We start from the raw sequence: 16,555 nt of genomic DNA, 5'->3' as shown, positions 1-16,555 counted from the left end.
CTTTGCATGGTCCAGCATTGCCATATACCCAGGTACAACATGTACACAGAAGTTTCAAGATTATGTATCATTCAGCATGCTTACGCACACTTGAATTAAAAACTGTCACTGCCAGTAGGTTTCAGTACAGCAAATTGACTGGTACAGGGTTTACAGCAGACCCCCTCCCTGCCCCATCACTGCAGAAATGACCTCAAAGACAAATAAGGTACTCCTATTTTGTTCAAACACCAAGAGGAGACTGAAGAAGCAGGAAAAACAATCCCTCTTTCCCCGTAGCCCATAACACAGGAACTTTTAGTGCTCCAGCACTACTGTTTTAGCAAGTTTATGCCTCGATACTAGATATATACAAATTAGCAATAAATTTACACAGTAATTTTAATGAACTGGAATTTGAATGTTTTGTCAGCATTATCAAGATTCCTGTGGAAACTGCAACACATTTTTTAAAAATGAGGCCTTCCAGGTCTTAAAGCTTGTTCTATTAATTTTTATGGCACTACCTAAAAATAAATGTAACTCCTGGATGCCAGCTACATTAATGCAAATATTACCACACACTTCATAGTAACAGCTGCTTCTGATGTCACTTTTTCATTTTAGAGTTACAGTAAATTGAGTATTTGACCTAGATTGTTTAAAGAGTACAAAAGTAAACAACGCTACCTAAAGGCCTACAGGAAAGATGGGGAGAGACTGTTCAATAGGGCCTGTTGTGACAGGACTAGGGGTAATGGTTTTAGAATAGAGGGAGGTAGATTTAGATTAGAAATTAGGAAGAAATTTTTTACACTGAGAGTGGTGGAACACTGTAACAGGTTGCCCAGAGAGGTGGTGGATGCCTCATCCCTGGAAACGTTCAAGGCCAGGTTGGATGAGGCTCAGAGCAACTTGATCTAGTCAGGGATGTCCCTGCTCCTTGCAGGGGGGGTGGACGAGGTGACCTTTAAAGGTCCCTTCCAACCTTAACCATTCTATGATTCTATGAAAGTTTATCTCTGCTTCACCATAGGGCTGAACACTGACACCACGTGGACTCCATCAGCAGCACCCTAAAGTTGGTTAGCAAGATCTGTTTACAGAAGTTGAAGATGGACCTCACAAAAAAAAAATTGACCCAGCAGTTGTAATCAGTAGTCTTAACAGCAAAAAGGTGTTGCAGTACTGTGTTTTACAAGATCATATTAACAGCCTTAAAATCTACAAAGTGTTTAAGTATCACACTAAATGCTAGGAACACTGTAAACAGTTTTTATTTGTTCACTAGAGTTTACATAAAACATGTTAATTCAGTTTAAAAAAAGTCTCAACACGAAAGGCAGTAGCTTGGCTTTTTATTTGTAAAGGATAATGCACCCCTTGAACTATAACCAAGTTCTAACAATTCCGAGGAGTCCACAGAGGCTATGTTTACTTACAATTTAATATCAGGAAAAAAATGTTTACATTCCAGATTACTGTAGAAAAAAGTGTATACCACAGTTACGGCATACAAGATTTGTAACAAGCAAAAAAAATACCCTGTTTTAAAAGTAATCCCCCTTCCAAATAGGTTTTCATTTTAGTGCACTCTCTCTCCATAGGCTTTACATTTAGAATTCTCTATATACAAAAAGGTACAACAAATTGGTACAGTATTTATTGCAACAAATTAAGGATGTCATAATATACATAAATTAAATTAGTCCCCAGAACTTGCATACCCTCTTGCTTCTTATTCCTCCCATGAAGCAGTCTCCTTTTCTGGTTCTAAGATTAAGTTCTTTCACTGAAAGGCACGTACTTCTCTACAACAGAAGAAATAGATGCATTAATCTGAAATGCCCTGTTCCAAGGCGAACTTCAGCCTACATTTTGGAAGATCAAACATTACAAAAGAATAGAGATGTAACATTTCATTATTAAATTTGCCTGTAAAAACCCACTGTTAACATATTACTGTGAAGCAAACTGCCACAAAACTCCATTAATTTTAACCTCCCAAATAGAGACAGCTCACTTACAAAAAAACCTGGGTTTTCACCATGTTGGATATATTTTTAAAGTTTCAAGGCTCCTGAGTTCCTATTCAAACTGTGGTAACTGGAATGCTATAAAAAATAGAGTAAGTGCTTTTCCTTGTGCCTTGCAGTGTGTAAACTGATTTAATAAGGATTGTAAACTATTAGCGTGATATATTTTTGAAAAACAAAGATGTGGTATCAGGATTCTGTATGTCAGTTGACATGTAGGCAAAGTTGCATCATGAGAAACCAAAGGTTAGAAATTCACACTTTGACATGTAGTAGTATGCTATTGAACAAAATGGCTAAAGTATCCCATTCAGGTAAGATGCGCCAACCTGAAGAGGCACATGGGTGATGACAACAGTGGGAGTATGCTTAAATTGCATCTATGTTACAACACAGGACACTATGGACTTATTCTTCATACAGCTTTGGAAGAAAACAAAACCAACACTCAAAGTAGCAATGATACCAGCACTGCAATATACTAACACTGCTCTGCTGATTTTAGGAAAGAAGCTGGTTTCTCTGCCTAGCCTTGGAAAGAGTCAAACAGACTTAGCAGCTCACCCTAAACAAGCCAACAGGGATTTCTAACATAAGCATGCTGTGCTGCAGAGTATCACCTTAAAAAGAGTTTGATTGTTTTAGTCAAGAAAAATGAAAGCAGAGTTGATACTACTGCAGACAATTAACAAATCATAAAAAAAAGAAGGAAGAAGATATTTTTTTCTATATAAAACAATACTTATATAATTTGTTGTCCATAACAAATGTATATGAATCCAGCAGAACATGTAGATCAAAATTTCTTGTAATAGTGTTTAAATTTTTAGTGCCTTCCATTATGTGCTATAAGGGTAAGAAACTTATGAACGGAATAAGTTGTTTGTTGACTGCAGTTAAGCAAAACTGCAACTGTGATTTACTTAAAGGACTAAACTAAAAAAAAAACATTTAAAGCCAATCTTCCTCATTCTCTATTTAGCTGCTCCACACCTGACCGCATACTTACGCAACCTTAAAAAAAACAAACCAACCATACCACTGAATTACTGCAAATGTCAGGACAAAGTGTAATAACATCTCCTGAGAACATCTGAGTATCATTATCATCAAGCTGTCCTCAGTGACTCTTTGATTACTTATGCATTTTGTACTCCCTCTGGTCATTCTTGGTTAAGCAGTAGTATGAAGACTGATTACTAAGATTCAATGCAGATGCAAAAGACTTAGCTGAAACAAAGAGAAAGAAATTAACCAAAAAAAGGTACATTCCCAATTAATGATTTTAATTATTGTTATTATTTTTTTTTTAAGCTCCCCTACAGTAGTACTCAAAACTTCCCTCCCAGCAATGCCATTACTTGGCAAAGTTTGGACAGCATTTTATCAAGCTGTTGTACAGAAATTTGTGAAGTTCATTCACATTGTTCACTACTGTTCTCCTCTAATAGACAAACATTGCTTCAAGAGAAAAAGTAACTGTTAAAATTTTGAGAGCTCCTCCCCATAAAAGAGAACAGAGCAAGCTCTCAATATACATAAACAGAGTATATTCATATTATTGACTCAACATAACTGAAGTTCTTGTTTTTTCAAGCTCCCAATATCAAAATAATCATTTTGACAATTTAAGCGCTTACTTTCTTAGCTGTCTTGAAACAACAGTAACATCTTATTTCTTTCTTATCTACAGTTATTTACTTCTGAAAGTATTACTTCTGATCTGTTTAGTTAGTTTTTCTCAGCAAGTTAACAGAAATGTGTTGAAACTAAGTTCGGTTAGATCACTCCGTTACTCCAATACAATTACTTTTCTTGCAGATGGACTGAGAGGTTGACATTATCATCTGCTCTGGAACTAAACATCAAATTTTAGGTAATTTTGCAGCCTCATAGGGCAAAAATAAAGGTACGCCTATGCCACAAGTTACATCACTTGATATATCTACTTCAGAATACGACATGTTTGAACATTACATGCCACTTCTCTCTCCACTTTTTCTAGGCTCTTTGGACCTGGATCAAAACATCAGGTATTGTTTTTCTGTTATCTAGCAGAAGTTCTTTCAACAAGATACCACAGTATGTAAGGAACTGTATTTATTAAAATAAATACTTGATTTATCTTACAATAGCTATGCCATCACCCAAATGAAACACTACTGATGTATTCAAACTGTTTGTACCATACGTCATCCAAAGGACTATTTTTAAAATGGTCTGGATTGGTAACCTACTTTCAAATACTTCCAAATTGCCTGGTATAGCTCAAGTAAATGATAATTTGCTGCAATACTTCAATTTAAAGAGGGACTGAGCATTTGGATATTAGAACAGGGGCTTTTTAGTGTGGTTTTTTAGTTGGTTTGTTTTTTTTTTCCCCCAACTACAACACTGATAATAAGGGTGGGTTTTTTTTGTTGTTGTTTATTACAGTTAACGGCAAGTGTAGTTCAAAGCCTGCTGTCTATAGTTATAAAGAGTTTTCTTTAATACAAGTTAATTCAGTTCATGATTAAGAAATTAACTTCAACCACAGAACAATAGAACCTGCAGTGTCAAAAAACATTAATTTAGTATGTAATTTGACAAAACCCACATTGGGACTAGAGGAATTCATGAGACAATCACTTCAGTGAGAATGAGTTTCCAAAATAAATTTTGAAGGGGAATGTATAGAAATCCCCATCTGTGGAAACATTCAAGGCCAGGTTGGACGGGGCTCTGAGATGTCCCTGCTCCTTGCAGGGAGGTTGGACTAGATGCCCTTTAAAGATCCCTTCCAACCCTAACTATTCTATGATTCTTATTACAAGCAGTAGAAAAGATCAGAACACCTATCTACACACATAAGATACATGTATTTCAAAACCATTTACTAAAACAGGCTCCTCTGCAGTAGAGCACAGAGTGCATATACCTATTTAACACATTAATAGTATAGTACCTTTAGACAAAATACTGCTCTGGAGACATAATCAGCTCCTTGAAGCTTTACAACAAATACAACCATGCTTAATCTCCAAATAAGCATACAAGAGTATGAAGTAACCTCTATAACATGAATACAATACTGTTGTTAACTGTATAATACTGTTTGTTAATGAAGACTATCCATATTAACATTCATTCATTCCTAGTAAAAAAAAGTTACATTGAGGGAACTCCTGGATATAATGTGAACAATTACCTTTTACATAATAGGCGTAACTCATACTAGAACAAGACTAGGAACATGCGGTAACTTTAAGTGCCACATGACTGTAATACAGAGAAGCAGTAAGTGGAGATATTCCAACTAGTTTCTTCTACTGTACAGGGGAGAAAAAAGGAAAGAATAACTTTGACTTGTGAAAAAAAATTAATCTGAAATATTCCCCCTAAGGAGATAAAAGTTAGAAAAGATTGAACCTGTCACTTCAAATTCCAGAACTACTGACAAACTTGTTTCCTAACACACAGCAGAACATGTGACTTCTGCAATATTTTTAATGCATGAGACCTCATGTATTGGATCTGTTGAATTGCTTTGCTTGAGACTTTAATTCAGTTTCACATTAAACTGTTGAATCAATTACTAGCTGTAACTGGCAGAATTAATTATTTTATCTCTTCTGATACTTGACTATGACAATTCTATCAAGTTTTTTATGATGTTTTTGTACGTGCCGTGTGATGTCATTACTCAATAAGGAAAACTTTTTAAAGTCTGAATTGCAGAAGTTTAAATTTGAATTCCTCATAATGTTTAAGTGTAAGGACAATAAGGAAATATAACAAAATCTTCCTGTATCTACATAGTTTCAGAGAAAGATTTAAGAATATGAACCTTTCTATGTAGCGGTACCAAATCTAAAACTTGGGGCAGGATCATCATCCACTAACTGCTGACTACTTTAGCAATGAGAAAGCAGAATGAAGGTTCTAGAAGCAGAAATCATAGGAAAGAATATGCAGGAAAAATTAAGGAGCCTCCAAAATTTTTAAAAAAATAAATAATAGAGAAATGTAAAAGCTAGTTGTCAACTTTAACATAAGCTTCAATAATGACACTGTACTTGTAACAAAAATATCCTACCTTCCTCTCCATTTCTCTGAGGCTTAACATGCTGAAGACAAATGGTGTTTTATCTTCTTGCTCACTAAATTCTTGCCCATTTAAAATTCAAGTGATCTTGACATCCCTTCTCCAACTACATGCATATGAAACACAGTAGTGAGCCTTCTCAGTGAAACTGCTTATCATCCGTACTCCTTCACTTCTATTGCTAGAAGTACATTTGGCTTCTACATACAAACCTTCGAGGATGACTGGCATCAAATAGTGTTGTGTCGTCATCATCATTATCTTGCTCTAACGGGGTCAGCTCCATGTTTTCTATGTTTGTATCCAAAACTCCATATCTTCGGGTTTTTCTGTTTCGTCTTCTGAGCCTGAAATGTATTTTAAAACATTTAAGTTCTATAAATCCTGCTCTACTTTCCAGTCCAAGAATATATATTAAAAATATCCCTTAAAATACAGCTATATTGATACTTACACTAAGTTTTTTTTTAAAATTTATGATATGTAAAATGTACACACTTAGCGCTATGAAATTCAGAGGTCAGACAAGTCTTAATGTCAAGAGTTTACATTAAATGATTAAGGCCAACAAGAATGTCACCTGCAGTTTTGTATAGATTTACTGCAGTGAATACAAAAAGTCTATACAGGCACTTGGTAGCTAAATGCAAGAGCTAGGTAAAAATACATGCAAAAGCACAGTTCCAGTAGATGCTACAATGAGAAAAAAAAAAATTGCTGCTATATATTCTCTATGTGTTTTATAAGTTTCTACAGAACAGCAGATCAAATCAGAGAGAAACTTGACAAAACTATAGCAGTAACACAACTCATAGGCAATGTTGAAACTTTTTATTATCAGTTGTGGAGTCTTTTATAGCTATAAAGTTAAAAACATTGTTTATAATTACACTTTGGAAAAAGAGAAAAGTTGGAGACTCAATGTCTTGTACGCTTCACAAAACACAGAAAGAAGAGGCAACATTAAGGCACAGTGCTTATTGCAGATGAACAAACTGTTTGCATCTGCCTTCCTCACTTTCTGTGGCTTCTCATGGCCTGGGTCGCATGTAAGGCCAATGCACAACAAACTGTTCTGTTTGGCTTTGCAAAACTACTCCTATATGCATCAAAAACACCTTGCTCAAATCTCTGAGGATCAGGAACTCAGATCACCAGCTACTCAGTAAACACTATGCAAACGTGTTTGTTTACAAAACGCTGACACAGTCACTTTCAGCTCCTGTACACTAGCAAACAGCAGCTACATGAAAGCTATTGGACTTAAAAAGATTAAAATCTACTTTATAGCCACTTAGTGCTAAACTCAAAGGTGACAGCAGCCCTTCTTTTTAGAAACTCCAGAATTTACAAACCCAAGGTGCCTAGGAAAGGTGTTTACAAATTCAGGAACTTCAATACTGGATATTTCACAGCTAATAACTAATAATAATTTAAGTGCTTCAGCACAACTTAAAAGTACATAACTTTATTGTTTAAAGCCAGGGCTCATAGTGAAGACACAAATTTCACCTTTCAGTTCAAGGTTTCCATTTTCTTCCTTCAGCTCTCAACATAGAAAGCAGCTGTATACTTCAAAGCACCAAGTAGTAGAAAATTCTAAAACTTTAAGATGAAAGTGTGATGGCAAGTATGGTTGTTTCACACATACTGTGTCTTTTGTTTTGTTTTTACTAAAGTAGAAGCTAAGCAATTGGCACTAGGACAAGCATTCCTGGACATTCTAACAAACTAGAAGTTATTTTGAACACAAATAAAGTACAAAATGAAGGAGAGGCAGTTCATGCTATTTGTATAGTCATTATTTCTGTCAATTTCATGACACTCTTTACTTTTTCACTTAACAATGTAAATAGGAAAGTGACTTGATACCATGAGTCGAGAATAACCTAAGACAGTCATAGCAAATGTCCAGACTGTAGCTAATGCAAAAAAAAAAAAAACAAACAATCTTATCACAAGGCTGGCACAAATTTATAGATTCGAAGGAATGCTGTTGAAAAAGGGATAAAAGCATTACTTGTGACATGAAAACTTTCTGTAAATACAGATTAGTCAAAAGACTAAACCTAAAAGGATACTGGAGATGCTTATGCAACATACACATACGGTCATAACTATGACATTAGAGTAGTCTCATGTGTGTTACCAAAAGCTAACTTAAAATCTTTTACCTTGTGACTAATAGGAAGAAAACCTAGGACAAAATCCCAATTTCATTAAATCAGTAGTGCTCTCTTTACCTCTCATGAACTCATTATCTCTGGATAATTTTTATCTTTGTAGTTACTATGGTTACCTTGGGGTCTAATAAGACAAAGTTATGAAAATTGATTTAAAAGTATACAAAAAATTAATGTTCTATTTCTACACACTCAAACTCAATCCTCTTCAAATACAGCAAACAGGAATAGACGAATCCATGAGCAAATATGAACAGATATTTTCTGAATTACATCAGAGACGGCATAGAAAATAGACTGTTAAACCAAGAAGAGAGCTAAATAAGAGAAAACTAACAAATGTTGACGTTGAAAAAAACAAACAAAGTGTATGTTCAGAAAATGAGAAAATTGAAGCAAAACAACAGGTCAAGTTTAAAGGTCAGTGACTAAAGAAACATAAAACTGCAAGAGATATGAGAGGGTGGGAAGAGTTTAAAAAAACCCCCACAGAGTAAGGTAAAAAACCAGTTACTACCTAACATGTGACTCCTTTTAGTGGGGGGATACAATTTCAAAACCGACTGCTGACAGAACCTCAAAATCTCAGTCAATTCAGGCAGTTAAACCTCAGCTTACAGTCCAGAACTTCCTTGTACAAAATGGTATTCTCAATTACATATTCATAAGATTTTTGAATGCTTATCTGGTGTATCAAATACAAATCTCCCCTGAATATATCTGCACTAAAGAATCACTAAAAAGCAAAAAGAAATAGGGCAAGCAATTTTATTTTCACATGATTTAGTTTTGGGTATGGACACACTGATAGGGTACATCTCCAGAAACTGACATATTTTCAGTGTAAATACTACTCCACTTGAAAGAGGCAAACTTATTTTAAGTAACAAGACAGTCGAAACATAATTCTTACCTGAAACTGCTACTGCAGCAAAATAAGCTTATGCAAGCAAGACCTCCACTTCAAGGGATTCTAGAAAAGACTAAGGCTTCACTACAATAAAAACTGAATCTGATACCAAGTAAAAAGGTCACAGCAATACTTATTCTTAATTCCATCCAGAAAACTAATTTAGCGTAATAATTGAGCAAAAGAGTTTTTTTCCAAGGACTTTTCCATGTATTTTCTGTGTAGAACATAGCATTGTATGACTTACAGGGTAATGGCTGCTTATAAGCTGATGTAACTGGAACACTCTTCAAATAATGTTTACCTTCTTTTACCGAAATTCTGAACAAATAAGATGTAAACGTAGCCTGAAATAACCTACTATGTAATTAGACTGTACCAGAGAGAAAAAAAAATACTGCATGCATTAGAGAAAAACAGAGCCAAACAGAAAGAAAAGAGATTTTTAGTTTTCTTCTCTAACGGGATGGCTTTTCAATGCTAATAATGACACAGAGAAGCTAGTTCTATTCATCAAGTCTGTAAATGCTTTCCAAAATGTTCAAGACTCTCTGTTGTATGAATCCAGTCCAAGCAAATTCAAAAATTTAATTTAAATTTAAACACTGGGATAAATTCACACTGTATTAGTGCCGTAAGTGAAATCCCACTCCGGGAGCATAATCAGCAATATCTTTTCTTAAAAGAAGACTGACAAAATACAGCAGTGGTGGTCTAACAGAATTCCTTAGATTAATACAAGATTGACCAGAACTCACAATACATACATAGAATTTCTATTATGATTACACGCATCAGATGTGACATACTCATTACAAACTGCAAGCTTAACACATAAGTGCCTCTAAATGCTAAAAGAAATGTTAGCACAAAATTACATTTTCCCATAGTTATTTCCACCTGTGTAAGAGGAAAATAAACAAGCTATATTACAGTATCCTAATTTGTCTAGGTATAAGGTACTACCCTTGCTGCAAGCCAAAAACACTTTAAACGAGATCAGTTCAATAACATAGGAATTGTTAATCACCCTGTCTTTTTGGGTAAAATATCTTTCTACTAGAAGCTTTTTACTGTTAGCAAACTCTTCAATAAACCAACTTGTCAACCTAACTCGTCACCCTTCAGCCTCACAATATTTTAGAGAAGTGTGTGCCAAGGAAACTGCACCTCTCCCATCACCTCAGCCTACACACAGGTCTCACTTATGGGCCAGCAAGTGCCTTCTCAAAAGTGAAACTCAGATATTCTTGCTCAATAGTTCCAAAGACAGACTACTTTCAAATAGGTGAGTAAGTTACGGGAAACACTCACAGCTCAGCAAAAATATCATAGAAGAGTTCAGTAACAGTCTATGTGACAGAACTAAGTTTTATCTGTCCTAGAGTTGACTCAATGCTGTGAAAGTTCCATCCTGAAGTTTTCTCACACCTTGTTCTACAAAATATGTGTCGTAGTTCAGCCCCGATCAGACCAGACTACGCAGTCTCTCTCTCACTCCCCCCACCTTCCGAGAGAACAGGGAGAGAAAATATAAGGAAAAACGGCTCGAGGTTTGAGATAAGGACAGGGAGAAATCCTTAAAGTTACCGTCACAGGCAAAACAGACTCGACTTGGGGAAAACTATTCATTTATTACTACAAACAGCAGGAGAATGAGACAGAGAACAAGATAACCTCCCTCCACCCCTCCCTCTTCCCGAGCGTAACATTATCTCTACTACCTTCCCCTCCCGAGCGGCACGGGGGGGAAGAGGGAATGGGGGTTGTGGTCAGTTCATCACATGTTGTTTCACGCCGCTGCTTCATGGTTGGGGGAAGAACTCCTCGCATTCCTCCCCTGCTCATTTGTGGGGTCCCACCCCTACGCCACAGTCCTTCGTGGAACTGCTCCGGCGTGGGTCATCTCTTCCACGGGGTGCAGTCCCTCTAGAACAGCTGTCCCAGCGGGCCCTCCACGGGCCACAGCTGCCTCCAGGCATCCACCTCCCCCAGTACGGGGTCCTTCACGGGCTCCAAGTGGATCTCTGCTCCTCCGTGGACCTCCATGGGCTGCAGAGGGACAACCTGCTCCACCATGGTCGTCACCACAGGCTGCAGGGGAATCTTGGCCAGGAGCCGCATTACTCCTCCCCCTCCTTCTGAACTGACCTTGGCGTCTGCAGCCGTTCCTCACAACAGGCTGGTAGATGTCTCTCAGGATCTTTTTTTTACATCTTGTTCACTTCTCATCTCCTTTCCACTTCTTGCAGCCGGGCTGGACCGAGTCGGACCCAGTCGGCTGCCTGGCAAGAGGCCAGAGGGTGAGGCCTGCAAGGCCCATGAGGCCTGCGCCTCCCCCTCTGCGCCTCTGCCCCTGCTCAGCTTCTTCACATCTTCTCTTCTCTCTTTTTATTTCTGTTTTCCCCTTCTTAAATACGTTATCGCAGAGGCATTATCACGGGACATTCTGGTACCAATCAGCTCGGCCTTGGCCAGCAGTAGGTCCGCCCTAGGCCTGGCCAAGTCCACTGAACAAAGGGGAGCGACTTCTAGCAGTTTCCTACAGAAGCTGCCACCTTAGGCCCCCTCTCACTAAACAAAACCACGATAATATGGTATAGTTAATTCACATTTTCCGTTAATTAGTGTTTTTAACTAAACTAATTTTCCTGAACTACAAGGTATGTCTGTTACAAAAAGTTACTACTTGAGGCTAACCAAGCCTTTCTTCTGCAAAAGGCATGCATAAGCTATAGACTTCATGCTCATGAAAGACATTCAGTACTCACCCTTCAAAAGGCTTAGAAATAACTTCCTAGAAATTTGTTCTAAATTAAAATCATGATACATAATTCATACTGAAACATATTTTGGACCTCTCACTTAGTGTGCCAAATTACACAGGACGCTTTTCTCTAAAAAGAGGAAAAGCCATTTCACCTCATCTGCTACATCTGTTTTCTCATCACCTCAGAAAGACCGAACGAAGATCAAAGGCCATGCACGTCTTCCTACATAAACGTGGAGTAAAACTTTTGTCTGCAACAGACTAAGTTAAAAAATCAAAACTCTCCAGAGTAACAGGGAGAAAACCCAAAAGGATGTATGAATTGTAACCTTACCCTTTTGATGCATCGTGAAGGGCAATGACATACATGACATTTTACGTAAGCATTGAAACCAAGAAGCAAAAAAAGCAATAAAACTCCAGTGGTAGACTGAATAAGGCATCACTGTGTCTCAGTTTTCTTACTCCTAGCTCTGATGGATCTGCTGTATCTTGGTGCTATACACTATTTTTTTTTGCAAATCTTCTGTTATAAAAGGGGTTTGATGTATACCAGAATAAAAATCCATAAAAGCCAAAAACTTCTACTGTAATTGGCAGAATTAGCTATTGCAGCAAAACAAGCCTATGCAAGCAAGACTTCCACTTCAAGGAACTCTAAGAAAGACTAAGGTAAAACTTTTTTTCACAAATGTTATTGGAGAAAAACAACAACAAAAAAAACCAAACAAAAAAACCAAACACCCACATTTTTACTGTCAAGAGTGCTAAAACACAGAAACATGGTGCCCAGAGAGATTCTAGAATCTGCATCATTAGAAATATTCAAAACTCAGCGGGACGAGAGTTGAGCAACCTGCTGTAGGCGATGCTGCCATGAGCATGAAATTGTTCCAGACAATCTCCAGAGCTGCCTGTCAGCCTCTGCCGCTCTGTGACTGTCCATTTCTGTTGTTACAACTACTGACAATACCTCCCAAACTAGGCTATTAGTGTACCAGGAGAAGAAGAGGTGCAAGCAGTCTAACCTTTATAAAAGGTGGGTTCAAACAACAAGTCCCTATATAAAGCTAGAAATTAAATTACGATTTTTTTTTTTTCCTGATAGAGAAATTGTGTCATCATCAGTATCACTTGAGAAGGTTGACGGCAGATTGCTATAGTTTACATAACTATTGCCAACCAAAATTAATCTCCTGCATTGTGATGGTGTGCTCCCTGCCACCCAACCTGACCACTTTTCCCATAACCCTACTCAAGTGACAACCATCAGTAACAGATGTTTCTGGTCATGATGGCTGCATCCAACTCCAAGTGGATTCTGGGGAGAGAGATAACAACACAAAAGCCAAAGGATGGTGATGCACCCCCTTAACCACAGTGCTGGTCAATGTCTGTATAAGCCAAATTTGGCAGAAGCTAACATCTACAGTCAGTGTGCAAATATAACTATTAATCAACTATCTTACTCCATAAATAGTGAGCAGCTCAAGAGCCCTTTGAGCTCTCCCACGCGGCAGCGTGCTGCACGTCAGCATCTCCCCTTGGTTATGGATGCCTCTCAAGGTTATCCTTGAGGTTGACAGAATCCTTACTGCATCAGATACTCGGTAAATGAATCGGAAATAAGAGTGTTGAAACTTCGAAATCTTAGCTAAGAGACATAAGGACTCACTGCGCACATGTAATTCTTCAGACATAAAATGCTGATCAAGTCTGGAACTAGGATCAGATCCAGCCGCACCTGGACTTCTCTCTGAGAAGGAGTTCAGAAAGCAAGCGGGTCCTTTCTGAATCTCACAACTCAACAGGAGAGTCCCCCTGACAGTTTTGTGCGACTCCGTCCTCTACATAGTAAATAATCCAGTGTATGTTGCCACTAAATCTTGTTAAACCAGTGCTGCATTCATCATTTACTATCAAACATTGTCAACTCACTATTTTATATCAATAAAAAAGATTGCTGCTTCTCTCTTAGGAGTGAAGTGCATCACTCTCTCTGTGGCGTACGTGGAGAGAAGTTAAGAGTTAACGACAGTAGCAAAGTCATATCAGCATGCACGAGATTTTCTTGAAAATGTATTTACAGGACACCATCAGCAAAGAAGGTCATACCTCTCCGAAAACAGAAAAGTCATACCTTTATCAGAATGTATAAAATTGACAAAGGAAGAGATTGTCATCTTCCTGAATCAGGTAAAGCTTTGGCTAAAGGTATGTCAACAGAGAATAGTTAAAATTTCTCAGGTAGAGTCTTTACCAGAACTTGAAAGACATTACTTTTTATTTTAAAATTACAGATCTTTCCTCTGAATAAACAAAATGTATTTATTTATTTATTTGGCCTTTCTGTAGTACTACTCAGAACTCCATATCCAATAGGCTCCTCTTACGAGGAACCAGAACACTGAAAAGTGCTCTTGTCCATTTTCATTTGGTTAAAAGATTATGTTGTTTCCTTTAAGATATGATAATCGCCAAGATACACATTCTAATGAAAGTAAGATTCAAGGCTGCTCAACAGTGATCTCTAAGAGCTATGTAGCAATGAGGAAATCCTGGTTTACTCGGACTGCAAGTCTAAGTAAGTGCCCCACACAGATCACTGTCTTTCAGCTACCTTTCTGGAATAAATAATGAAGGTATCAGACACAGTAAGCACCAGTATATCTAACTACAATGAAACATACATTGAGAACTCGCTGCATAATGAATATGCTTTATGCATAAACACAGACTTGGGCCTTGCCTAGACGAATCCACAGTTTAAGCATGAGAGAAAGTAAGTAAAAGTGCAAAGAGAACAAAACACAGTGACAAACACTGTAATTAACTGTAAAAGCACACAAAGTTGTGTAGTCAATAGTTTCCCTGAGAAACATAAATGCAGTTGACTGGTACTGCAAAAGCTTTTTTAGGGGCCCTTTTCTCAAGAGAGTGCAAAACAGAAAAGTGTACTGAAAAAGAAAGCACAAAATAAAGATGTTTACTGACAAAGAAGGGGAGATGGACAGATTTCGTAGCTCCGCGGGACAGAAGTTTGCAAACGGGACAAAAATAACCCACAGAATGTAGGAAATAAAATTCAGGTGGACTGACAGATTTCAGCAGTGACACTTGAAGAGAGAAGGAGGGCGCCAGGTCCGGCCCGGCACCGCCACTGCCGCCACCGGAGCCCGACCGAGCGCCGCTCCCGCCCATGCGCGGCGAGGATGCGGCACCAGGAGCTCCCCAGAGGCCTCAGCCCCGGCGCTCTCCGCCGGCCGCGGAGACCGGCCCTCTCGCCAGCCCCCGACGAGGGGCCGAGCGCAGCACAGCACAAAAGCCGAGCCCACAACAGGGCAAGGCCAGGCCTGGCCCCTCGGCAGCCCGGAGCGGGCAGCAGCGCCTCCCCCGCCCGCCCGCTCCCCGCGGCCCCCGCCCTCACCGCACGGTCCGGATCACGAAGTAGACGATAAGGGCGGCGCTGGCCAGCACCAGCACGGAGAGGGCGCGCTGAGTCATGGGCTGGCCCTGCTCGGGCGGCGCCGACACCTCGGCCAGGCGGCTGCCGCTGCTTCGCGTCCCGCCCCCGCCGGCCACCTCCGTGGGGCGCGGAGAGGGAAAGGCGGTGCTCCGAATAGAAAGGGCCGCCGCCGCAGCCTCCCCGCAACGGGCAGCCAGCAGCAGCAGCGCCGCCAGAAGCCAGGGCAGCGGCGGCAGCCACATCTCGCCCGTTGCGATTCCCGCGCTGCCGCCCGGCGCGGCCTACGCGCGGCCGGGCCCTGCCGCCGTCTGGCCGCCGGAAGCGGAAGCGCTCGTCGGCCGGCGCCGGCCGCTGCTATGGAAGCGCCGGCAGGCGGCCCGCCCGGCTCCCGGCCGCAGTCACGTGGCGCAGGGCCGTGCGCGGCCCCGCGGGGCGCGGTGCGGTGCGGTGCGGTGCGGTGCGGTGTGTGCGGCTGTAGGGCCGGTCAGAGCGGGCGTGAGTTGCCGACGCTCGCCACGAAGCTCCCGCCGCGCCCCTTCGCCGCCCTAGCCCGGCATGGTGGTGCCTTCCGCTCTAGCGGCCAGCTTTCCTCCCGCCGCCTCGGCCCTGCACCTCCTCCGGGAGCGCTTGAGCTGCAGGGCGTGTAGCCGGGCCCGCCTGCGGGACAGGGGCTGCGTGGGCCAGGTGGGCTGGGTGCCGAGGCGTGGCTGCAAGCGGCGGCACCCACAGCCGTCGGCTCTGCCCTGTGGGCCAAGTTCCAGCCTGAGATCACTTGTAGGTCTAATTAGTGAGGGATGGTCATGATGTGGTGATGATGAGGTACCAGATTTATCATCTGCTCGGCTTCTCCTCTATTTAACCTTTCTGTGAAATGGTTAAGATAAGCAAAAGGAGGGCTTGGGAAATATTAAGGCCTGAAGACTTAGACTACAGTTTTTGCTTCATTTGAGGTGAAATGGTGGAAAGATCAGGAAAGCGGTGGTGTCTCAGCGGACCACAGCCAAAGGTGGTGGCACAGCCAGTACATTATGAACCTAGTGGACATTCCTGAACCTGGGAGACAAGACCCTGACTGAGGTTAATGCTTCGTACAGGGTTAATCTGCTGTGGTGTTCATTATGCTC

The 16,555-nt window shown here is 40.3% G+C and overlaps 1 protein-coding gene across 2 annotated transcripts; it reads right to left on the bottom strand.

The window, feature by feature from the left end:
- Nucleotides 1-1,320: 1,320 nt before the first annotated feature.
- FAM174A (family with sequence similarity 174 member A) lies at nt 1,321-15,759 on the bottom strand. Of its 2 annotated transcripts, XR_015261481.1 has the most exons (4): nt 15,393-15,759; nt 6,315-6,449; nt 6,094-6,208; nt 1,321-1,790 (listed from the first exon to the last, which is right to left on the bottom strand). XR_015261481.1 is itself a non-coding variant. In XM_086771055.1 (3 exons), exons 1-3 carry the CDS (start codon nt 15,671-15,673, stop codon nt 1,769-1,771), a joined length of 438 nt encoding a protein of 145 aa, XP_086627181.1. In that variant the 5' UTR covers nt 15,674-15,757; the 3' UTR covers nt 1,321-1,768. The 2 variants fall into 2 exon arrangements, 1 of the variants encoding a protein (XP_086627181.1); XM_086771055.1 differs by lacking the exon at nt 6,094-6,208 and having other exon boundaries at nt 15,393-15,757.
- Nucleotides 15,760-16,555: the final 796 nt, after the last annotated feature.

This window comes from Chlamydotis macqueenii, chromosome Z, assembly GCF_036417535.1.
Source record: "Chlamydotis macqueenii isolate bChlMac1 chromosome Z, bChlMac1.mat, whole genome shotgun sequence".
In the NCBI taxonomy this organism is placed as follows: Eukaryota; Metazoa; Chordata; class Aves; order Otidiformes; family Otididae; genus Chlamydotis; species Chlamydotis macqueenii.
Note: the sequence above shows the minus strand (reverse complement) of the source record. Positions and strands in the feature narration are given on the sequence as shown.